General features: G+C 39.4%; 1 protein-coding gene across 7 annotated transcripts in view; it reads right to left on the reverse strand.

The window, feature by feature from the left end:
• Positions 1–1470: 1470 nt before the first annotated feature.
• The window catches only part of LOC135112833 (proton myo-inositol cotransporter-like), a 65299-nt gene continuing 40626 nt past the window's right edge, over positions 1471–26143 (reverse strand). For all 7 annotated transcript variants that reach the window (XM_064027689.1, XM_064027688.1, XM_064027690.1 and 4 more), the window contains 7 exons: positions 14572–14677; positions 12581–12684; positions 11534–11806; positions 4059–4167; positions 3193–3331; positions 2916–3068; positions 1471–2268 (listed from right to left, as the gene is read on the reverse strand). In XM_064027689.1, coding sequence (XP_063883759.1) covers positions 2129–2268; positions 2916–3068; positions 3193–3331; positions 4059–4167; positions 11534–11806; positions 12581–12684; positions 14572–14677 — 1024 coding nt within the window. In that variant the 3' untranslated portion in view covers positions 1471–2128. The remainder of the gene's footprint in view (positions 2269–2915; positions 3069–3192; positions 3332–4058; positions 4168–11533; positions 11807–12580; positions 12685–14571; positions 14678–26143) is intronic.

Here is a 26143-nt window from a genome sequence, read left to right on the forward strand (position 1 = left end):
CTAAAGGGTAGAAGCAACAGGAAGTCTTCAGCCTTGGATAGGACCTTCTCGACATTTATCCACACACAGCAATACTGCGTGTCAGATTTGGTTGGCCACTGGTTGTGGTAAACAAGCTTCAGTGTTGTAAGAGTTCAGAGGATTCCCAATTTTATTTTTTCTAATAAATTTTCTGGCTCGTAAATGGTGCACTTTTCTCCAGAGACCCTTTGAGATATCACATTAATGGTTGCTTCCAGGGGTTGTAATTTTTCTAACAAAAAGATGATGTAAGGTAGAATTTATCAAATCTTGATAAACTGGAGTGAACTATGGTCATATCTTGATTGAAATGAGTATTATATTGATAAGAATGTGATGTATAGATGTATTTTAAATTCTATGTAAAGACCCAAAGAATCAAAGATCTGCTGTAACTATATCAAGTAAATTCTGGCTTTTTAGCATAAAAAAATAAATAATTGTAAGGATTTTTCTCAATTTATAAATATTTCTTTCTTAATCTAAGAACACTATAGCACGCTTATAAATTATGGTGATCCTAGATGTCTGCTCCTGTTCACAACATATCCTATACATAGCTACAACTCTTTATGTTGTTGTAAACTTGCCTAACCAAGCCTCCAGACATGAGTGCATTGTTGCCGTTTCTTAAGAAGTGCTTTATTAAGACCCATCTACGTGAGCATTCACTGTCTGCAGACACAAACGAGAAATGTCAGCAAACAAACTTTGTGATGCAGGTCAAGTGAATACAACAGACACTGCTTGCAGTCCATGGAGTGATTCCGCTGCCACTCGATATAAACCAAGTTTCAGCTGGAATTCAGTCAGAAATGTTTATATGAGAGCAAAATGAATTATATATATAAAAAAACAGTGCAATTAAATAAATAGGTCTACTGGTAAACCTGCAACAGATAAGCTGTGTATACCCATTGACAATGGTATTGATGACTACCAAACTTACTGAGAATCATATTGTGGGATTACATACAAAACTGAAACACTATTACATAAAGTTCACAACATCCAGGGACAACCAAATGAGGTGGGGATAGAATTGAGGGTTAGAGAGGGGAGACATATATTATCACAAACATCCACAGAAGTGTCATATAAATGTATGGTCAATAATGTATCAGGACATACATGGAAGTTGTAAGGACCCCAGAATGCCAGTGTTTTTGTTCTGGTCTTTTTCACATCATGCACATGGCTATTACTCTGCAACATAATGCTGCATGCTTCCTGTCTTTCTTTCACCATACCATGCTGAGGTTGTCGTACCATTACAAAACACTAGTACATCAGTCAGATAATCCTCACTTGACTGCAGCCAGACTTATACTGGCCAGACATCACTATGTGGACATTACAGCTGTGCCTGCAGACTTTGTATGGTCAAAGACAATGTCTGACACACAATGTATGCTCATGTGGATATGGCCTTAAAAATCAAACAGTATAGGAAGTGCTTGTTTTGCTTTATTGCAAACAAAAATTAAAATAGGAAGTGCTCTGTTACAAATCAAGTGCTTTGTTATAAGCCATACTCAGAATTGCAACTATGTATAAGCCAAACTCAAAATAGGAAGTTTGATTTGTTACAAATCAAACTCTGAACACTTTCACCCTATCTTCATGTTAAACATGATTTTTTACTAGGATGAGATGATTACACAGAAATGGGCTGGTTATAAACAGACATGAACAGAGGAATTAAGATATAAATAATCAAATTAGGATATCACCAAACAAACTTTGCATTTCCTTGTGTATATAAACCTGTGTGACTGGACACAAATGACATAATCTTGTCCATGACAATAACAAAATCTTCCCTAACTATGTATAAAAACTCTGCATTCAGAAATATGCCTCAATTATTGCAATTACAGCACCATACAAAATCAAATAACTTGTAATTCACTTTTAAATAAATTAAAATAATTAACTTTTAAATTAATTTAAATTAATTTAGGAAAACTTATTTAAAAATAGATTTAAAAAAAGCAAAACCATTTTTTGATTTTAAATAGTAACTAATCAATGTTCTACTGTAGATTTGCTATGAAAAGACTACTGTAAACAAAACACAACAGAATGCAATGAAATGTAGGAGTTTTCATCTTCTGAACCTTGAGGAGAGTGGCTTGGAAAATAGGTTCTCCATGTCTTCCAGAGCCACACCACGAGTTTCCGGCAACAAAAAAAAGAAAATGATGAGGCCCAGACCAGCTAAGCCCATGTACATGTAGAAAACACCTGCAGGAGTAAGACAGTAAGTATTAATTTTTCAACTTACTAGAGAGAAAAATTTGTTCAACATTCATAGTATGGAATGCAAAGTTGATTGGTGACGATCTCTTTGGAAGCTCAGGGTTTCAGATGGATTCTGATTTAGTCTGAGAAAGTGTGTATTTTCACAGGAATGAGTCAAACTTTTAATGTTCCAGTTTTTTTTTTTTTTTTTCCTTTTTATAACCATTTTTTTCCTTGAAACCTTGGTAACCATCTTAAGGCTGCTCTTTGCATTTATATTTCTTTAAAGGTGACTTCCACACCACTGCTGAACACATGGTGTGCAAGCCTTATCATGATTACCCCAGTGTCCTTTCAAGGACACTGGCCTGGTATGTAGATCAAATCATCATCATGACCATCATCTTGATGCACTGATACCTTTTGAGGATACCCTGCCTACCCCCCCTAAAGTATGGCAATGACAAGGATCTAGACAGGATACTTTGGCCATCCTGCAGATCTAACTTAATTCCTGTCTAAACATTTTCTCTCACCATTACATTCTTAAATGTGGTAGAAATAACAAAAAAAATTGATAACATGACAACTAAAAATTCCAATCCTGGTTTTTCCTTGTGAAATTACAAAAGAAGCAATTAGTGCTGTACCATGTTTGAGAAGTAGCTCTGTCAAGGTAAGAAAAGTGAGGGAGACCACAAGATTGGCAGTCCAGTTGATGGAGGTGGTGATGGACGTGCAGGTGGCTCGTGCCCATCCAGGATAGATCTCACTGTTGATGGTCCATGGCATGGGGCCCATACCTGTCCATCAACAACAAGCAAATATAGCACACTTCAAGTACAGGTGTGTGTAGGTTGAAGTATTAAATAATGGGCTTTTATCATACTTAAAAATAAATAAATAAATAAATAAATAGTTGCTCACCTGGGGAGAAGCAGAGAAGGTAGATAGCCAGACCCATAATACACAGCCATGCATACTTGTATGGACACCAGTCATAGGCAAAAGTGACTTGACCATCATTTATAAGTGTTGAATTGCTGCACCAACCAGTCACACTCATCTGCATAACATCAGAAAATTTAAGAGAAACGTAATGAAGGGTTACACAATACTCATTGAAGCTCCCAAAATAATAGGGCAATTATTACTTCATGTCAATCTGTGTTTACATTAAAGATGCAGACACTCACTGAAACATGCAACCAGTTACACATCTAGTATGTATGATCAATGTCTATTTATAAAGACTCCTCCAGTGATCTTATAACACACTTAATTTCCACACCCCTCTCATACTTCACATCTATCTCACTGTGTTTATGTAACACTGCTCCCAAGTACTCTTTTTCCTTCTCCATTTTTCCTCCTTACATAAAAATCACATACCTTCATACAGCTAGCACACTTATAAACTATTCTAAACTCACATACCTTGACATCCTCTCAAAAGTTATTCATTATGTTACTTTGTCTAACATTCAGCTTCAGTTTGTCCCATACACATACTACAGAAATTACCTATTATTCCTTCAAATTACATATCTCCCTCCCAGTGTCATCTGCAAAGAAAATTGCTAGTACTTTCTTCAAGCTCTCCCTTTACTCTCACTCCAAAATCAATAACTTAACTTTTACTCCTTTCAAACACAACCTTACTATAAAAATACAGTTGCTACTTATTCTATCATATGGATAGTAAAGTCTACTTGATGGAGCACTTTTTTCTTTCAATGGCTTGTGCTCTTACTTTCTTTCCAAGACAAAAAATTTTATCAAATCTTTATTACCTCATTATAGGAAGTTTCATCAGTAGCAAGACAAGTTGAATTCAGTATATCATTCTGATCACCCATGAAGCAATATCCACAGGAAGACTTGCTGGTACACACACCACATCTGCAAGGTGATAATGTGGTTACACTCTGGAAACAAACAAGTCTATCGTCTATCTGCACACATCCCTGTGGGTTTGCCACTGACAGAGTCACACCACTTCAAACACTGATTGATCTGTCTGTTGACCAATATGCTTTCAGGTTGCAGAGATGCTTTGATTGGTACAGTTTATTTGTAGAATTACTTACAACACACACACACACACACACACACACACACACCGCAGCCAACATGGAGAGCAGACATCCCAACACAGCGCTAGGTTCCAAATTTCTTCACAGAAACTTCACAACAGCCTGGTTTGTTATGTACAGGAAGGGGAGAAAAATGAAAACCAGTGCTGTCCTGGTGTGATAAAAGATGTCTGGTAAAAGACTGTTTCACTCATACAGTCCTGTGCAAGACATCAGACCACAAAAGTAAACAAAAATGGAATACCTGTAGTTGCTGGTGCATTCTCTGGTTTTAAAGAGGACAATGAAGTTTTGTCTAGGAGAATGGCTTATAAGAGAATGGTGTATTTAGAAAACATGGTCCTAGAGTTACAATAGAAACTGGAAATGCTCGTGAATAAGAACAAGTTTTGAGAAAGGACTTTGAGGCTAAATTTGCTCAGTTGGAAGCCAAGAATAACCTCGTGAGAGAAAAATGTGAATCCCTGGGAAATGACTTGACTAAGAGGATTGAAGAAAAAGTTAAAAAGGAATCTAAAGGAACTGTAGATGAAAGCAAGTTAAATGAAATGAGAGATGTCTGGGAGAAGGAAAACAAAGATAAGTAGATAAGTTTCATTGAAACACAGTATCCACAAAAAAAGCGTGGCTTGTGCCATATGAGTGACCCTCCAAAATAAGAGTCCTCCCAAGGAGATAGAATGCTTAGATCTCATTATAGTAGTACTAGGCAACTACGGTCAGTATCTGGCAACTCTCCTAATCCTATTTCCTGTCAGTGTTGCATGAGACTCTGTTACAACAAGATGATGACTGATGTTTATCAAAAGAAGAAATCACTACCTTTTCTTCTTCCCTGCTTTTCCATGTACCAACACCTAGGCACACAACTAAGTTGGGTCCCAAGAGCCTCACTGATCAAGAAAAGGCACGTATTCTTGCCTCATGATAAATAAAAATGTAATTTATAGGGGAACAGGGAAAGAGAAAACAGCTATCTATAATCTCATTTCAAGAGCTAAGAATCTTCCTCAATATTAAGTTCCAGCTCATCAGTCAGTTCCACGATGCCCCAGGAAAACCTCACCTACTACAGAAAAGTTGATTACAAGAAAAATCCCAAGTATTGAAAAATCCCAAGACAACTCAAACAAGCCTTCTCATCCATCCTTGATAATGTGGTGGAACACACCATCCAGCACCATTGTCAGAAGGAGCTGAAGCTGCATCTTCACTCTCCAACCTCCAAGCTCATAATGACTTGCAAGATGCATGTTGCTCGTCTCAAGTTTGCAAAGAAATACAAGGATTTCACTAGTGAAGATTGGAGAAGGGTCATATGAAGTGACAAGTCCACATTTCAGTGTGGTGCATGCAGTCAGGCATGGCAAGTCTGAGGTGTCCCCCTGGCATGAGCCCCCTTGACCCCTGTTACCTGCATTTGACTGTCAAACACCCACCTTCAGTCATGATTTGGGTTTCTTTTAGTGGTGGAATGGGGCAGGGAGGAATTTATTTCCTTCCCAAGAATGTCACTATGAATGGAGACTGCTACATTAAAGTCCTTCAAAGATACATGCTGAATTTTTACGAAATTGGTGACAGCAATTTGTTTATGAGAGGCAATGCACCCTGCCACAAGGCCAAGAAAGACATTATACTTCAACACTCTCCTGCACGATTGATGCACTCAGAGACATATAGATACATGGCACTGGAGTGGAATATTGTAAAAGAATCAGATTCTATTCCAAGCTATTCTGAAGGCCTGTGGTGGCCATGCAAAGTATTGAAGTAAAGGAGAACAAGAATTTTTTTTTGTCTCTTTACCTTTTCCACGTACTTTTTGCAAGTACTGTAGTTCAGAATCAAATAGAGAAGACAAAAGAGACAATAATCAAAATAATTTGGGAGAAAAGAGCTATGGTGAGGGACAAGGTGAAAAAAAGAAAGGCATTATCAAGTTTGGCCTTGAAGAGAAAAAGAATCCAGCAAGACATGCAATGGAAAGAGAAGAAAATAGAGGTGAGAAGAACAATCATTAGAGCAGTCAAGGACCAAGAATAAAGCTTGGAACAGGAAATAGTGGAAATGTATAGGACTGGAGAATACATATAGGAAGGCCAGAAGCCATTGAAGGTGAGAATGAGGTCAGGTTGCAGCAGGGGAAATCCTGGCAAGGGCAGGAAAAACTCTCTAAGAATACTAACTACAAGACCATGTGGTTAAAGAGGGACATAAATCTGGATGAAGCAGAAAAAGAATGAAAGTTAAGAAATGAAATGAGAAGGAAAAAAATAACAACTGATAGAGAAGAAGAGTTTCTATTGGAGAGTCATGGATATGAGACTGCAGAAATGATACATGGAAGAGAGAAAGAAAGAAAAGGAAAACTGAAAATGACATATATCAATGTGAATGAACTTATCTCAGTGATCATGGAATTAAATCATTACCTGAAGGAGTTTAAGCCTGATATAATGGGAATAACACAAACTAAACTAGGTGGTCAACTACTGTTGAACAGCACTGAGAATGGAAAGTACAATATTTGGTTAAAAAAACAGGAAGGGTAAGCATGATGGTGAAGTCATGTTAATAACTAAGAATAATCTAAAAGTGAGTAGAGTCAGCTAAGGAAAGGAAAGTGCTGTAATAATTAGGCTTAAATTGGGAGCCAGAAACATGGAAAGGTGAGATTCTGTAGTGAGTTATATCCCACCTAAAACAATATCATGGGGAGAAGCATAATGTGCCAAGATGATGAGTGATACAAGATTGTCTTAATGGAATTGATGAAAGAGTGACAAACTTATGCTTATAGGTGACTTTTTAACTATAAAGAAGTATGCTGGGAGACACTGATAACTGAGGGAGGTTAAAGTTCCTGGGGAAATATATTGCTTAACATGATTATGGAGAACACAATGACAGTAGGTTCAGCAAAACACCAGATAAAGAAATAATGATGAACCACCACGAATTGATATAATCTTCAACCAAAGAGCCTGAGATAGTCAGAGAGGTTACATACAATCACCCTATTGGCAAGAGTCACCACATACTGATTAAACTGGAACTGATAGAAGGTGTATCATTTGTAAGGAAAGAAGACCACAGGGAAGGGAGATTAGTTTATAACAAAACAGACTTTGAAGAACTCAAAAAATATTTTAAAGAGACAGAATGGAGCAACTTTTTCATGTCAGAAATGAGTGTAGAACACAAGTGGAAGCTCCTGTTGGAAATCTTTAAACGGAGTGGAACAACATGTGTCAAAATTAAATCAGAAGGAGAGTAAAATCAAAGAGTGGTCTAACATGAGGTGTGGTGAGGCGAAGGAAAGAAGGGACAGGGCATGGAAGAGACAGAGGAGAAATCCAGAGGTGGCTGGAATATACAAGTGCAAGAAATGAATATGTGGAAATACTTAGGGAAGAGGAAAAGAATTATAAGAAGAACATAACTGACAAATGTAAAAATCAACCAAAACTCTTCTAAAGACATGCAAATAGCAAATTAAAAAATAAACATGAAATAAGAAAATTATGCAGAGATGGATTGGAGTATGGAAATGGCTAAGATTATGAATGAGCAATTCCAAGCAGCCTTTACGAGAGTGATTGGGGTGAGGAAGGACAGGAGCAAGAAAGATGGGAGATATAGAGATCACAGTACATGAAATAAAAAAGTTAATGAGTTGAGGAAGTCACATGGACCAGACAGAATTACAAACTGAATATTAAAAGAATGTAGTGAGGAGTTAGCAGATAAAATACAAAGCATTATATAGAGTTCACTAAAGGAAGGAAAATCCCAAGAGACCGGAAAAGAGCAAATACTGTGCCAACATATAAAGGCAACAAAGAATACCCAAGTAATTACAGACCAGTACCCTTAACAAGTAAGGCAGCCAAGATTTGAGGAAAGTTATTATGAACAGATGGACTAAACACCTGGAAGCGAACAGCACAATGACGAGACAATTTGGATTCAGAAAAAGTAAATCATGTACCATAAATCTGAAATGTTTCTACTCTAAAACTATATGTATATAATTCAAATAAGAGTGGACTGTGTATTCCTCAATCTAAAAAAGGCTTTTGATAAGGTGGCACACAAAAGACTACTAAGGAAACTAGAGATCATAGGAGGAGTGTAAAGAAAGCTGCTGGACTAGTTGAGTGACTCTGAAAGACAGGGAAATAAGAGTGATAATTAGAGGCAAGTGTTCTCCCTGGAAGGAAGTTATCAGTGGGGTTCCACAGGCATCAGTATTAGCCCCAGTTATGTTTCCAATATATATTAATGACACAGATGAAGGAATTAATAGTTATGCGAGTCTCTTTGCCGATGACACTAAATTATGGAGGACAATTGTGAAATGTTGGAACAAGACCTTCATAAAGTTTGGGAATGGAGCTGCAAACGGGAAATGGAATTCAATATCAAGAAATCCAGTGTAATAGAGTTTGGAGAGAGCAAGCAGAGGATTTCAAGGCAATATATACTTGGAGGAGAGATCATAAAGAAATAAAAATTGAAAAGAGATCTGGGAGTATTCATATCAGACAACATGTCACCTGAGAAACATACAAATAAAATTGTTGGAGACTTGCAACCTATTGAAAAATATGAGTGGCATTTACCCACATGGATGAAGAAATGATAAAGAAACTGATCACTCTGAAAAGGGCAAGATTGGAATATGCAGCACCAGTGTGGTCACCAAGCACAAAAAAGAACATTAGGAGACTTGAAAGGGTTCCAAGAGCAGCAACAAAATTGGCTCTATGCTTGTCAGAAATGTTGTGTAAGGAGATGCTATCAAGACTGAAATTAGCAACACTGTTATGTAGAGCATAATTAGAAGAAGACATGAGAGTATGAAGAGGGAGATGGGAGAGAAGAATAAGAATAAGTGAGAGAGTGAGCGTAGGAGTGGGGGGGTGCCTGATGCTGATGACTCTTTGGCCCACTCTTGCAGTTACATTGAAAATTTTATACTTTCCACCCAGTCTCCTTCCCTATTTAACTTAAGCACTTTCCCGTCATTCCCTCATGTTAAGCCTCACATAGTTTATAGTAAAAGAGTTGCCCTTGACAATGTATTAATCAGTATTCATCCAGGTCCTACAGTTTAGTCACCAGAATTTTCAAATGAAAAGTGTTTTATTGCACAGAGTTAGCAGCCAGTGAGTGTGAGTGCAGGAGGCAGTGGGCAGCATGGGATGCACCCCTCCCATCCCCCTCCTCCCCTCCTGCATGAGTCATATCCTTATGACCAATGAAAGCTCAGTGTGTGTTGCATTCCCACGAGTCAGTCACAGTTGGTAGCTAGGACGAGACAGACATATCATGTTAGGCAGCATTTCCAAGGAGACCAGGCAGGATACAGCTAGATGGGGCCAGTTGCTTTAAGGGATATTGGATTAATTTACTGCAGTATGCCCCATGCTTATTATATACCTAGTGTTAGTGCTTGCCTATGAGTACACTTTCCTGTAAGGCATTTAGCATACATTAAGGCATGACTCCTCATCTGCTCATGAAGCAAATACCTGGAGACAGTGAGCAGTCAACAACCCTCCTGTTGGTCTGTGGACAGTTTGCTTGTGTACATCATGCCTTGTCAAATGCTACTGCTTGTCAAGGCTTTGGTAGTGTTTAACCACAAAGGATTTGAAGTGTATTGCTGTGTAATGGAACCTTACTCCCTCCTCAGGTCCTGTTGAGCCCTGCTGTCCAGGAGGCTGTAAACGACACTATTCAGCTGGAGATATGATACATTGTTGGACAGAGGATTGGATTTATTATTCGAGGGCAGTTGTTCAATGAGGCATTATACTTCAACATTTAAAGTGTATTCCTTGCTGTGAGTCTCCTCCTAGAATAAGGCTGGCAATTCTTTCCCAGCTGTTGGAGTGATTTGGCAGCAGTAATATTCCCTTGCCTGTAGGCTGGTGAAACAGGTTGGTGACCTCATTTGTGTAGTTCATCACAGGAAGCCAGAAGGATCCTGTGAAGATGAATCTAGCTCTACACCACATTGTGTAGACATGGCAGTGTAGGGAGGATGATCCCAGGTAGTGGCAGTCATAAAGGGGAGCAGAATCTGGTGTTGCAACCACCCATTTTGAGGGTACAGGAGTTCAAAGGGACCCTGTACACCTGTAGTTAAGCCCTGCACTGAGTCTACATAGGAAGACTCAGGGAGGCTAGTCGATTTGCGACAGCGGTAAGAGGGTGGAAAAGTGGTCATAACAGAACAAAGAAGGGAAAGAGGACACGATAGGAATTTATAGAATCATGAATATGAAGTGCTTGACAGAGAAGACCTAATAAAATGGGACATGAGAGATACATGAGAATGTGGAAGGAAGATCTTTTTAGTCACAAAAGAAATGTGAAAATGAACAGCTTTCACCATAGAGTAGTAGATATATGGAATGGAATGGATGAGAAAGTAATGTGTGCAGAGACAATACATGAATTTATAAGGCCATGTTAGACACCAAGAGATACAAAGATGGGACAGCTTGAGCATAGCTCTCCTCCTGTACATTACAACTAGGTAAATATAACTAGGTACACACACACACACACACACACACACACACACACACACACACACACACACACACACACACAGAAAGAAAGACAGAAAAAAAAAGAAGGGAAAAGAAGCTGGAAATTGGGAGATAAGAGAGAGGGGGAGAGCATCAATTCTGCAATTTTGTTTATTTGTGGGGTGTGTGTCTGCCTTTTTCTCACATGTAACACAATCCAGTCTCTCTCTCTCTCTCTGTCTCTCTCTCTCTCTCTCTCTCTCTCTCTCTCTCTCTCTCTCTCTCTCTCTCTCTCTCTCTCTCTCTCTCTCTCTCTCTCTCTCTCTCACACCTATCTATATACTAGGCTGGCAATCCCACACAGGGTGGCCCAGACAAAGTACAACACACACACACACACACACACACACACACACACACACACACACACACACACACGCAGCCCTGTCTCTCATATCATACATTTGAAAAAAAATGAGAGCTTGCCTTAATTCTGTAAAAATACAAATAGATAAACACATACATAAAAACAAACATACAAATTTGTCAGTTTGGTTTTTATTTTGATTGAATGTATATTCTAATATCATAACAAAAATGTAATCAATGAATCAATGTACTTACGAGTCAGCAAAACATTCATGTGAGTCAGAGTTTGGGAAGGTGACCTTGGGACTGTTGATGTATGCCATCTGGAAGGTGAGGGCCATCACAAACAAAGAAAGCATTGTGCCCAGAAGAGAGCCAAGAGTGAGGGACCTCCGTCCTAATCGCTCCACCAGCCACAACCCAAGGAAGGTGCCAAAAAAGTTCATGGAGGATGTGGCAGCAGACAACCAAATTGCTAGAGATTTGTCTGTGATTCCAGCCATGGTAATGATTGATGCACTGTAATACCTGCAGTACAGAGTTCAGAGATACTGTCATATTATAAATTCCCCATTGGGAACATCATGAATGTTCCTTAATAAGAGTAACATTAATTGGTTTATAATATTAAATACAATAATGTTTTCTCCAGGGAAATCATTTCCAGACATTTGGCAAAGGTAGCCACTTAACTCAATTCCAAATCTTATCAAATACAGGCTCCTCCCACTACTTGACTATAGGAGGAGCTTTCAGATTTTTTTTCATGATAATTGTCACACCATGTGGGGTTAAACTGTTATACTACATACTAAATTCAACTTGAGAAACTTGAGAGAGAGAGAGAGAGAGAGAGAGAGAGAGAGAGAGAGAGAGAGAGAGAGAGAGAGAGAGAGAGAGAGAGAGAGAGAGAGAGAGAGAGAGAGAGAGAGAGAGAGAGAGAGAGAGAGAGAGAGAGAGAGAGAGAGAGAGAGAGAGAGCAATTCTAATTCTTAGGGAAATATATCTGTTTTGATTCCTGATGGAGACACAGACCAGTTAGTGTAGTAAAGATGAAGACAAGTGTAGCTAGAGCTTCACCAGTGGACTGACCCTCTGTCCCACAAAACCAAAGGTCCAACTGAGCTCATCTTTTGGAAGTGATGGGAGGGGCTTTTTTTTTTCTCAAGATTTCTCAGGATTTGGAATTGACTATATGCAGTATGACAAAGAGAGATCAAAATAGTGCTATACTGCCCTAGCTCCAAAATGGTCATCTTAAGTTGCAAAGGTCTTTCACATGGCAACTAAAATCATACTTACATGACGGTGTTAATGCCAGAGATTTGCTGGAAAAGCTGTAGCAAAGAACCAACCAGAAGTGCCTGACGAACTGGAGCAGAAGACAGCACCTCCCTCAGTCCTCTCTACACAGAACCAGAGCAGGAATAAGCAGTCTTACTACTTACGTTAAGCAGACTGGATGGAAAAAAACAATTTTTTTTACCCAGACCTCAAAATTGAGTTTTTAACAACATAGTCACCCTTGTGGTATCTGCTATTTCCTGTAAACTGATAATATCATTCCTTATATATTTAAATTACCTTTGCTTACAGTTATTTAATGGGATTTAAATGCCTGTTGCACACTAGGCCATGTGTCTTATAGAAACTCATGATTTTGAAGCATTTAACTTTAATTTGGTGTTTTTTTTTAATATTTGTGAATATGGCAACAGTGCTACAGAGAAGTGGGAGGAGCAGCTCTGAGTCCCCAACCATCTCAGTGTCTGCTGTCTAGCACCTCACCCCATTTTTCTTGTCTTTTTTTACCCATTCACAAGTTTGGAAGCAATGGGTCATCATCCAGAGGCAAAGCTTGCATGATTGAAGGCAGTAAAGAGAGAAAAGAAAAGAAGACCAGTCACCACCCCCGACACTCTTGTCACCACCCTGCCCAACCTCACATTGCACCTCTCCATCACCTCAGCGTCTTCCCTCTGCTGAGTCCTACCAAGCAACAAAGCTGGATATACAAATCCAGTTATTCCAGGAAAATTTCCATTCCCCTACAAAGATGAGGGGAAATACATCATCTCTCTCCCAGCTTGGAAGCCTCATATCCAAGATATGCTATAAATGCTTCTGGGAGAAAAAAAATTGAGGTAAAAAACAACAGCTTTGGCAGCACTTGTGCTGCCATCACTTGTGTCACACCCTCTGATACTCTCACCTGCTAGTGAGTAATATCCTGTCAAACAGGAGGGGACCAAGTGCCAATTAGACCTGAACATGAGAACAGACACTGGTTTACTCTTGGTTGTCATTTTTCTCCTATTATTTGTAAAATTTTGCTGAAAAAAGCGAACATACACAATGATACACACTTCTCAGAAGAAAATGGTTCATATCTCAAAACTTAAATTTTTCCTATTTCAAGCACAATTTCTTTGTTGACTTACAAGATAATGCAGATATAAAGGTATCTTTGGAAAGAGGAAAAAAAGGCCTTATTTCACCAAAGATCAATTTCCAAAAATAAGTTGTTCATATCATGGTAGATTTTTGGGCAGTCAAAAAATTGAAAATTTTGGTCATCAAAATTTGTTTTTGTCTTATTTCTATATCAAATATCTTACTGAAACCCCATCTTTGATAAAATAAATTTATATTTATGTGTATTGTGGAAAATTATTTTTAAAACAACTGCTTGAAAAACAAATGAGAAATTCATGCGATACTGATGCCATTTTTTTACATTTTCAGTGTGTAACATTTTTTTCTCTGAAACTTTTGTGCATATCTCAATGAAAATTGGGGATTTGATGTTTTGCATACTAAGATACATGCACACCAAAAATCATGTGTTTCGGGAAAAAAATTAATGTCACCTCTAGGAGTAACAGGTGTCCACTCTCCTTTATGGCTGTTTCTAAGACCTCTCTCATGAGGATGATCAAGAAGGCTCATTATCCTTGCACACTTCACTCTGCCAAACTCTTTCCAAACTTTTGGTGCAAAATTATATTTCATTCATCTATAAAAGCTACTGCCTTTCTCATTCTGCTCTCACAGCTCATGAATGAGAATTACAAGCAAAAGTAAAGAAATAAGAATTACTGGGGAAAATCCACTCTTGGCAATGTCAACAATTTATAGCTTCCTTCTTGGGAAATATATTGTACTGATTCAAGAAAATCTTACATTCCAATAAAAAAAATCAGTTATCAGCAAATAATTAAATTTAACTTGCAATTAGTTTCATACAAGCCCATCTATGTAGAGAAAATGAAAAAGCTGCATGAAACACTAACCTGATTGGTATCTTCAGCCAAGGCTGCTTTCATAACTTCAATTTCATTTATCAAATCTGCATCCTTTGGTCTGATTTTCTCCAATACTTTCATGGCCTCAGCATCCCTGTGGGTGTGTGTCAATCAGTGAGCACATAATATGTAGGCAAACGAACAAGAGTGGTCCAAGGGCACACATAATAATGATGGGAAAGAGAGAAGCAAAAAGATACAGCTTTACATATAGAAATGAAGATATTTATAATAACAAACTAGAGTGGTGCAAGGTCACACATAATTACAGAAGTACATGAGACTTACCGTAGGTTAGTTGAAATGTGCTTCGGATTTTGCGAGGCACATCACGTCTGCTAGATGGTAGAGTTCACATGAGATACACTACACTTCGCCACACAGTCAGTCTTTAAAGATACAACTACCCACATGAAATATTATCTCCCAACCCTTCCAGTCAGTGAATTTTTGTTGTGTAAACCAAGAATTATCAATTAACAAAGGGAAGGAGTGGAGGGCATGTGAACTCTACCATCTAGCAGACGTGATGTGCCTCGCAAAATCCGAAGCACATTTCAACTAACTTACGGTAAGTCTCATGTACTTCTGTAATTTTACTTCGGCAAATCACTTGTCTGCTAGATGGTGCCGTTCACATGAGATTTTAAAGTCATGTGGGTGTTGTATGTAAAGGGTTCTGTCAAATTTCACATTTTGTAAATAGGTGTAAATAAAAGTTCCTATTACAAAAACCCCATTGTCATATATGAAAATAGAACATGATTTTTACTGCTGATAACATTTCAAACCTTACATTATACTGAGCCTGGCACTGCTTCTTGAAAAAGGGTCTATTTCCCCTTGTATAGCCTTATTATAATATTTAGCAAATGTGGCTTCCTGCGTCCAACCAGCTTTTGCCATGATGGTGGCAATAGGCACATCCAGTGCCTTGGCCTTAGACACTGACACAGGTCTAATACTACCTGCTGTGTACCTCTTGGTATAAATCCCACACTTACATAACATAGTCTTAAGCCACCTTGCCACCATGTCCTTAGAAACACCCCTATGAGGTTTTATATAACTTATGAGTAGTCTCCCATCTGCATTTCCAGATTCTGTCCTTAGCCTCTCAGTTCTTTCTATATATTCTTTCATAGCCTTAACTACACACAATCTGTAATCCTGAGGATAAGCTTTAAATACAATAGTACGAACATTAAATTTTGGCCTGCATTGCTTGATGTTACATCCTAACAAAACTGAAACAGATTCTTCTCCAAATGCCATATTCACCAACAATAAGTGCAAAGTTTGGATCCTGGCTGCTTGTGTCATTGCCATCAGCATCACCATTTTTAGCAATAAGTCTTTCAGTGTTAGGCTGTGTAGTGGTTCCAGAGTCTTATCTTTTGTAATACAAGTTTCACATCCCAGGTCGTTGCATACCTGGGTGTAGAAGGGCGTAAGTTGAAGACTCCCCGCAGAAATCCGTTGACAAGTGGGTGATTGCCCGCTCTGCAGCCTTCCACCATAATTCCTATTTCAGATAGAGTCCCTCTCGCCGTGTTAATGCTTTCATAACCCACATTCCTTTGAAAGTTATGAGACAAAGTTTAATATATCTGTTATAGATGGTGCAATGGGATTAATGTTCCCTCTTCTACAAAAGAGTGTCCACCTCTTGATGTGAGTGTTGTATTGTCTACCTGTTGCTGGTTTCCAAGAGGCCATAATGATTTCCGTACCTTCTTTAGATATGCCACGTTCTCCAAGTTGTTTCCGGACAACTGACAAGCCATCAAATTTGTGTGTTTCATTATTGGGAGTTCCTCAGCAGTTGACGGATGCATTAGCACATTTTTCCTTCTCTGTATGACCCGAGGGTCGTCTACTAGCATCCGAAGGAGCACCCCCATCCACGGTTGTGATGGCCAAAGTGGCACTATGATCCATCCTCTGGTCCTTTCCTCCCTTAACTTCTGCAGACATCTAGAGATCAGAGAGAAGGGAGGAAAGAGATAAACCAATTTAAATTTAGCCCACGGAATTGTAACTGCATCAATATATGCAGCCTCTGGATCTGGTGTCCATGCACAGAATGGAGTCATTTGTTTGTTCAAACATGAAGCAAATAGGTCTATACAAGGATTCCCAAATATAGAACACAATTCCTTAAATATCATCTCATTCAGCTGCCACTCATGTCCGTCATTAAAGTAACGTGATGCCTCGTCGGCCATGACGTTACATTTGCCTGGTATGTGGGAAGCTGTCAGCCATACCCCATTACTAAGACACCATTCCCAGATGTTCCTGCTAATGTCATCACAAACTATTGACTTAACACCTCCCATCTCATTCACATAATTAATCGCTGTGGTGTTATCACATAACACCCTGACATGTAAACCTCTATGGAGATGTGTAAAAGATCTCAATGAGAATAACATAGCCAATAATTCACGCATTAATGTGCGAACGCACCTCTTCAGGGGACCATCTGCCATTGGTAGTGATGCTATTTTGGCAACCTGCCCATCCTAGATTTTAAGCATCTGTGAACAACTCAGTATCTGGTGCATTTCTGAATATTTTCCTGTTTTGATTCTCCAATTCCTTAATCCACCGGTTTAAATCTGTTCTAATCTCCTCTGTAATGTTCATCCATCTATTAAAGTCTCCACAAGCCTCTTCCAAAGCCTTGATCTTTGCTCTTTCCATCCTCCTATAGTGCATCTTCCCCATCTCTACAGCTGGGATTGCTGCCACCAGCAGGCCAATCACTCTTGCCACAATTCTAATTTTTTCTTTGTCTATTGACTAAAAGAGAGCAATGCTGTATAATCTCATCCCTCCTACGCGCCGGCAAGGTAACTGTCATGGCCACCAAATCTATCACATTACCTAAATACTCAATACGCGTAGTGGGACTGAAAACAGATTTCTCCACATTTATGCAGAAACCTACACTCTGCAACAACTGAATGTTGTCATTCATGCAATCAAAACATCTCAGCAAAGAGCTACTATACAGAAGCGTATCATCAATATAACTAGTGATGTTGTGGCTTTTATGCCTAAGTGTAGAGAAAACTGGCTTCAGAAGTTTTGTAAATAGACGAGGACCATCCGAAAACCCATTAGATAGACATGTGAACTGGTAAATCTTATCCAACCATCTAAAACACAGATATTTTTGTTGTTCCTCTGCAATTTTTACTGAATAATAGGCTTTTTTAAGGTCTATAGAAGCCATATAATCTCCTTGACTAAGCAACTGTAATACTTGTTCAAAATTTTCCATTTTAAAATGAGTATATTCTACATGCCTGTTCAGTTTTCAAGATTTAACACCATCCTATAATCCCCCAGTCTTATTCTTCCTCAGAAAAACTGGTGAAAGTATTTGTTGATCCTGTCCATGTGTCTCTATGATGGCCTTTATCTCTAACAATTTTTTAACCTCCTAATGCATAATCAGTTTATCTTTCTCACTAAAGACATACTCGTACTGTATATCCTCTCAAAATAAATATCTGATATTAGCTTCATCTATATTCAGATGACAATGTTCCACCATATCCAAAATGAACAGGTCACTTGTAATCACACGCCATTTATTGATAAACTTGTGAAGTTGCCCAGCCTCAAATTGTTCTTTCACCTGGGTTAACGCCGGGGGTTATGTAGACCCCGGCCTCTCACGTTTTTTGTTGTCCAAGCTTGAGCAGGGTAGGAGCACCTGTGTTCACCACTGGAGGGCATCCTGCAAAAACCATACAGCTGATATCTGGATGGGAATCCACAGGAGGAGGCCTTGGCAAAAAAGTTACATTGTTTACCTCCACCAAATCTGCCACTGCTTGCAGTCCAAGATGTAGGCTTCTAAAAGTGAATTTGGTTTTCAGCCTTTCTGCCTCCTCATTATTTCTGTTGGCTTGTGACAGGTCATCCCCAAACAATAGACCCGTCATGGGAGCCTTGTCAGCACACAAATGAGAATATTTGGGATTAATGTCCCTCTTTATGATATGTCGCCTGTTCAAGTTATTTCTGTAGTGGGCATTACCCAATAATGCCAATGCACCATTGAGCATGGCCACCTCATTTGCAATAATTTGGTGCTCTTCATCACGTGCCACCTTGCCTAGCACAGTAAGCGATTTTACAACAATAGTAGCTGCCTTGGTAATATCTTTTTCCCACTTCCCTTAAGCGGAAGTCTGCCTTCTTTGCCTCTGTAGGCAGTGCTTCCAGGACCTGTGGGTTGCAATCCATTTGAGTTAATGCATGGCAGTTATTTGGTCTAAATGTCACCTCATCCTCTACAATGGCTTTGTAATCTTCCTGCCTCATGCCATTAATAAACAGGTGGTTCACCATTGCAGCAATTTCCTTGTCAAGTTCTTTTGAGACAGTTTCCATGGGTCCATAATTCTTAGCACCTTGTAACAATATACTATCATGAGGAACATCCCTCTGGATTTCCTCTTCCTCATCACTGTCCTCCCTCAGTGGAGTTCTAAATCCAGAAAATCCTGCCTGTGATTCCTGAGAATCAGGCATCAAAGTATTATTTGACACCTACAGGGGAGCATTGTTATGAACTGCTTTTGACTTCACAGCCCCATTTTCCTTCTTAAGCTTGTCCATGTCTTTCCTCAACTCAGTCAAAGCATCCATAATCATGCCCAAAGAAGGCGCAGTGCTGTCTTCACCAGCGTATTTTGGAGAAGGGGAAGGTGACCGAGAGTAACTTAACCTCTCATGACGAGTAGAACGGCTCTTAGATCTGGATCTTTCTTCATGTTTACTCCCCTTGTGTAATTCCTTTACCTTAGCTGAGGTGTGTGGCATGCTGGTAGTTCTGAATCTCTCAGGACTGGGGCAAGCATCAGAAGGCGTCCTAGACATGGCGGCTAATGTTAACAAGATGCCACCCCTTTTAACAGCAGTTCCTTTTATAACCCCACGGGTGCCTTAACCTCACACACAGGGTAACTTTAAATCAAAAACTCCTTCCTTATAGTAATCTGGGAAGTCAAATGCCCCCAGGCTTGTAAATAAGGCAATATTCCTCTTGCCCCAATAATGGGTTACAAGATGGAACCATCTCGCACCTATGTCGGCTCACGAGAGTGCCCAAATATTGTTATATCAGGCGCGCGGTGCAACAACGACGTAACCGTGAAATTTGAGATTTCGTGTTTTTGCCTGCTCCGTGTGGTAGAAGGGTGTAAAAGTCTCGTGGTGATGTCGGCCAAGTCATATTCGACCATCTAAGCACCTGTACTAAGGCTCAAAGTCGAGCGTAGTGCGGAGAAATAACGTGCCGGTAATGAGTAAGTTTTATTTTTTACGCTCGGAAAAAAATTCATAAAAAATTTATTTATGTACCAATCTTCATGAAACTTTCACCTAATACTATGTGTAATAGGCTCTAACACATTATTAACAAATGAAAACAATATCGGGAAAAAAAATTATTACCTACGGTATACGCGTTAATTAACGCGTAAGTCATCCACCCAAAATCGTCACCTATCACTTCGAAACCTACATCCCCAAACAGAACTACCCAAGACCTTTCAAATGATGTATAATACTTACTTATTTAAGGGTATCCTATTGTGCGCAATCAGTGTTTAACTTTGAGCGCGTTTTTCTCGAAACTTCCATTTCTCGGTTACGTCGTTGTTGCACCGCGCGCCTGATATATATATAGCATAAAATATTTGCCAATAATCCGCCTTATACCAAGTAACGGATATCATATAACCAATAATCCGCCCTTATACAAGGTAACGGATATTTATAGTCCATAATCCGCCCTTAAATCAGGTAACGGATTCAAATAGGCAACACTCCACCCTTATCAGGTAACGGACATCCATAGGCAATACTCCGCCCTATAATCAGGTAACGGATAACTAAAGACAATATTCCACCCTTATAACAGGTAATGGAAATCATAATACACAATCCAAACAAGAAAACTGTAATATTCCTATCACTCCTCGATAACAGAAGTCGTAACAACAGAACAGGAGGCGGGACCGACGTCCGACTTGTGTGGTGTCTGCGTAGTAACTGACTGTGTGGCGAAGTGTAGTGTATCTCATGTGAACGGCACCATCTAGCAGACAAGTGATTTGCTGAAGTAAAATTATGATAGTAAAGACAGAGAAAAAAATAAACAACTTTAAATATAAAAACCTAGATGTACTTGGAATAACAATGATCAGGAGTGGACAATATGTGGCCTACAACCCAAATTTAGCTCACAAGGTATTCTCTGTGACCAACCAAATACAACCTGAGACAATTTATATTTGACTTTTTTTTTTATCTTATCAAAGGCCGTTAGGTAATAAATGGGAGTGAGGTGGCCATAATAACAACACAATCTTCTTACTTGTTTATCCATTATCTTCATATTTACTATGTAGATTTACAACAAACCATATTAAAAATAAATTTTTATCTTTTATTATGCATTTTTATCTCAACTGAATGTGTAGCCCTTCAAGTATGTGACTATTCATGAAGTGGTCTTTTTGTTGAAATAACAAAGAAGTGGTCCATGAAAGAAATGCCACAATCCAGCTAAACTGGGTAATAATAGATATGAATATGGATGCATGAGAAGTCTTTTCTTCTCTCTCTCTCTCTCTCTCTCTCTCTCTCTCTCTCTCTCTCTCTCTCTCTCTCTCTCTCTCTCTCATATACACACACACACACACACACACACACACACACACACACACACATACACACACATACATAAGAACATAAGAAATAAGGGAAGCTGCAAGAAGCGACCAGGCTTACACAAGGCAGTCCCTGTATGAAATATACCTACCTATTTCCATCTATTATCCCCATCCATATACCTGTCTAATCTTCTCTTAAAGCTCTCTAGTGTCTTAGCACTAACAACATGATTACTGAGTCCGTTCCACTCATCTACCACTCTATTTGAGAACCAATTTCTTCCTATCTCCTTCCTAAACCTAAATTTTTCAAGCTTGAACCTGTTATTTCTTGTTCTATCCTGGTTGCTGATCCTAAGAATTTTGTTTACATCCCCTTGTTATAACCCTTATACCACTTAAAGACTTCTGTAAGGTCCCCTTTTAATCTACATGTCTCTAAAGAATGTAAATTTAACAGCTTCAATCTCACCTCGTAAGGAGTACTCCTCATCTCCTGTATCCTTTTAGTCATTCTCCTCTGTACTGATTCTAATAGACCTATATCTTTCCTGTAATGTGGGGGCCAAAACTGCACAGCGTAGTCTTGATAAGTTCTGACCAGCGCCAAGTATAACTTTAATATTACTTCCTGCCTTCTACTTTTAACACTCCTAAAAATTAATCCTAGTACCCTATTTGCCCTGTTTCTGGCCTCTATGCATTGTTTTCCTAGACGGAGTTCAGAGCTGACTATAACTCCTAAATTTTTTTTGTACCCTGTATCTACCAGAGTTTGGTTGTTTAATGTGTACCTATTGTGTGGGTTTCCTCTACCTATGCTAAGTATTTTGCATTTATTGATATTAAACTGCATTTGCCATCTGTCCATCCATTCATTCATTCTATCTAAATCTGCCTGCAAGGCGATGGTATCCGATTCTGACCTAATTAATCTACCTATCTTTGTATCATCTGTAAATTTACTAACATCACTACTAATTCCACTACCCAAGTCATTGATATATATTAGAAATAACAATGGCCCTAATACCGATCCCTGTGGCACCCCACTAATTACATGACCCCACTCAGATTTAGAGCCATTTATTACAACTCTGTCACCTGTCGCTAAGCCATGACCCTATCCAGCCTAACACCTTCCCATCTATCCCGTGTGCCCTAACCTTTCTCAGAAGCCTTTGATGGCGTACCTTGTCAAATGCTTTACTAAAGTCCAGATAAAAGATATCATAACTATCACCATTATCTATTGCCTCGTACACTTTACTGTAAAAACTTAACAAGTTTGTCAGGCAAGACTTCCCCTTCGTGAAGCCATGCTGTGACTGATTTATCAAGTTATGTTTGTCTAAATGTTCCCTAATGTTCCTCGCTATTATTGATTCTAATATTTTACCTACAACTGAAGTTAAGCTGACAGGTCTATAGTTAGACATAAAGTTTTATCTCCTTTCTTAAAGATGGATAATATATTAGCCTGCCTCCACATTACTGGTACCTCACCTGACTCAAGTGATTTCCTAAAGACAGAAACTAATGGCTCACTAATAATCTCTTTGCATTCCTTATGTACTCTGGGATATATTTCATCTGGTCCTGGTGTCTTGAATTTTTTTAGCCTATCTATCTCCTATTCCACTATCTCCCTAGTTATGGAAATATCTGTCAGCTTCTCATTATCCTCTGCTCTAAACATCTGTTCACTATCTGGCATATCCTGCATGTTTTCCAGGGTGAAGACAGTTAAAAAATACTAATTCAGAATTTTACTAATCTCCTCCCCAGAATTAACCAGCTCCCCATCTGCTGCCTTTAATGGACCTATAATATCCTTGTTCTTCGTCCTGTATACCTGATCACACATACTTGTTCCTGTATTCTCTCCTCATTTTTCTGACTGAGAGCAGAGCCCCAGTCAAAAAATGAGAAGAGGACACAGGAACAAGCAGGGAGATTCAATTGGAAAGTTGTGGACATGAAAGTAAGGAAATGGTGGTACAAAGATGCCACAGAAGTGAAGCTTAAAAATTATGTATACAAATATAGATGGTTTAGTGTCCAGCCTATTGGAACTTAAAGATTAGCTGAAGAACAATAAACCAGACTTAATATGTTGAGTTAGGTGGCGATAACAACACAATCTTCTTGCTTGTTTATCCATTATCTTCATATTAACCATGTAGATTTACAACAAACTACATTAAAAAAATCAACTTTTATCTTATATCATGCACTTTTATCTCAACTGAATGTGTGGCCCTTCAAGTATGTGACTATTCATGAAGTGGTCCTATTGTTGAAATAACAAAGAAATGGTCCATGAAAGAAATGCCACAATTCAGCTAAACTGGGTAATAATAGATATGGATATGGATGCATGATAAGTCTTTTCTTCTCCCTCTCTCTCTCTCTCTCTCTCTCTCTCTCTCTCTCTCTCTCTCTCTCTCTCTCTCTCTCTCTCTCTCTCTCTCTCTCTCTCTCTCTCTCTCTCACACACACACACACACACACACACACACACACACACACACACATACACACACACACACACACACACACACACACACACATACTTGTTCCTGTGTTCTCTCCTCATTCTTTTGACTGAGACCAGAGGCCCAGTCAAAAAAATGAGGAGAGGACACAGGAACAAGCGGGGAGATTCATTTGGAAAGTTGTGGACATGAAAGTAAGGAAATGGTGGCACAAAGATGCCAAGAAAGATCACCAAGCAGAAGCTTAAAAATTATGTATACAAATATAGATGGTTTAGTGTCCAGCCAATTGGAACTTGAAGAATAGCTGAAGAACAATAAACCAGATGTAGTATGTTTAATGGAAACCAAACTAAAAGTGAAAATAAAGATGAGATTTGTAAAGGAGGAGGCAGTAGACACCTGCCAAAACGATAATTACTCCCAGTGAGGTCTAAAGCACTGTTCAGGGGGTGCTGTGAACTTATCATTAAACCCAGCTGTGATCTCACTGAACGTTTCCCTTTGTGTCTCACAACACAAAGGGGCAGTCACAGCCTGCCCTCTAAAGACAACTCTCTTCCTCCACACAAAACTACAAGCACCTAATAACACCCACACCCTTCACTCAAAAATTTTAAAATCATCATGGCGACTCCTAAACCAGCCTCGGAGTCCCCATCTGGGGAGGGGACCATAAATGTCCCCAGGTCGGACTGCCTTTCTGTCGACGACCCTAAGTGTCTTGACACCCCCCTCAACTTTTTCTTCATTAACTTCTGCAACATTCGCGGTCTAAGATCTAATTTTCAATCTGTAGAACACCACCTCTCCTCTTCTAAACCTCATCTTCTTTTCCTCACTGAAACTCAGGTGTCTGAGGCAACTGACAGTAGCCCCTTTTCTGTTTCCTCCTACTTTCTCTATCCTCATTTTCGATCCAAAGCTGGATGCTGCGTTTATGTGTGCAATGACTTAACCTGCTCTCGTGCCCACGCTCTTGAATCTTCCGAGTTTTCCACCATCTGGCTACGACTACAGAGTCACTCTCATACTAAATTTATCTGTGCTGTATACCTCTCACCTAACTCGTCTGTCTATAAGAAATTCTTTGACTACATAACTTCCAAAGTGAAGCACATTCTGACCCTCTTCCCTTTTGCAGAGATCTCCATTTTTGGAGATTTCAATGTTCACCACCAGCTTTGGCTTTCCTCTCCCTTCACTGACCATCCTGGTGAACTAGCCTACAACTTTGCTATCCTCCATGACCTAGAGCAATTGGTGCAACACCCTACTCGCATTCCTGACCGTCTTGGAGATACGCCCAACATTCTTGACCTTTTCCTGACCTCTAATCCTTCTGCTTATGCTGTCACCCTTTCTTCTCCGTTGGGCTCCTCCGATCACAATCTCATATCTTTATCTTGTCCTATCACTCCAATCCCTCCTCAGGATCCCCCTAAGCGAAGGTGCCTCTGGCGTTTTGCCTCTGCCAGTTGGGGGGACCTGAGGAGGTATTTTGCTGATTTTCCTTGGAATGACTACTGCTTCCGTGTCAGAGACCCGTCTTTGTGTGCTGAGCGCATAACAGAGGTGATAGTGTCTGGCATGGAGGTGTACATTCCTCACTCTTTTTCTCGTCCTAAACCTTCTAAACCTTGGTTTAACACAGCTTGTTCTCGTGCTATACATGATAGAGAGGTGGCCCACAAAAGGTACTTAAGCCTTCCATCACCAGAATCTCATGCACTTTATATTTCTGCCCGGAACCATGCCAAGTCTGTTCTCCAACTAGCCAAAAACTCCTTCATTAACAGAAAATGTCAAAACCTTTCAAAATCTAACTCCCCTCGTGATTTCTGGCATCTAGCCAAAAATATCTCCAATAACTTTGCTTCTTCTTCTTTCCCTCCTCTACTTCAACCAGATGGCACCACTGCTATCACATCTATTTCTAAAGCTGAACTCTTTGCTCAAACCTTTGCTAAAAACTCTACCTTGGAAATGGGCTTGTTCCTCCCTCTCCTCCACCCTCTGACTACTTCATGCCACGTATTAAAATTCTTCGCAATGATGTTTTCCATGCCCTCGCTGGCCTAAACCCTCAGAAGGCTTATGGACCTGATGGGGTCCCTCCTATTGTTCTCCGAAACTGTGCCTCCGTGCTTGCACCTTGCCTAGTCAAACTCTTTCAGCTCTGTCTGTCAACATCTACCTTTCCTTCTTGCTGGAAGTTTGCCTACATTCAACCTGTTCCTAAAAAGGGTGACCGTTCTAATCCCTCAAACTACCGTCCTATTGCTTTAATTTCCTGCCTATCTAAAGTTTTTGAGTCTATCCTCAACAGGAAGATTCTTAAACATCTATCACTTCACAACC

This window comes from Scylla paramamosain, chromosome 24 (genome assembly GCF_035594125.1).
Source record: "Scylla paramamosain isolate STU-SP2022 chromosome 24, ASM3559412v1, whole genome shotgun sequence".
Taxonomy (NCBI): domain Eukaryota; kingdom Metazoa; phylum Arthropoda; class Malacostraca; order Decapoda; family Portunidae; genus Scylla; species Scylla paramamosain.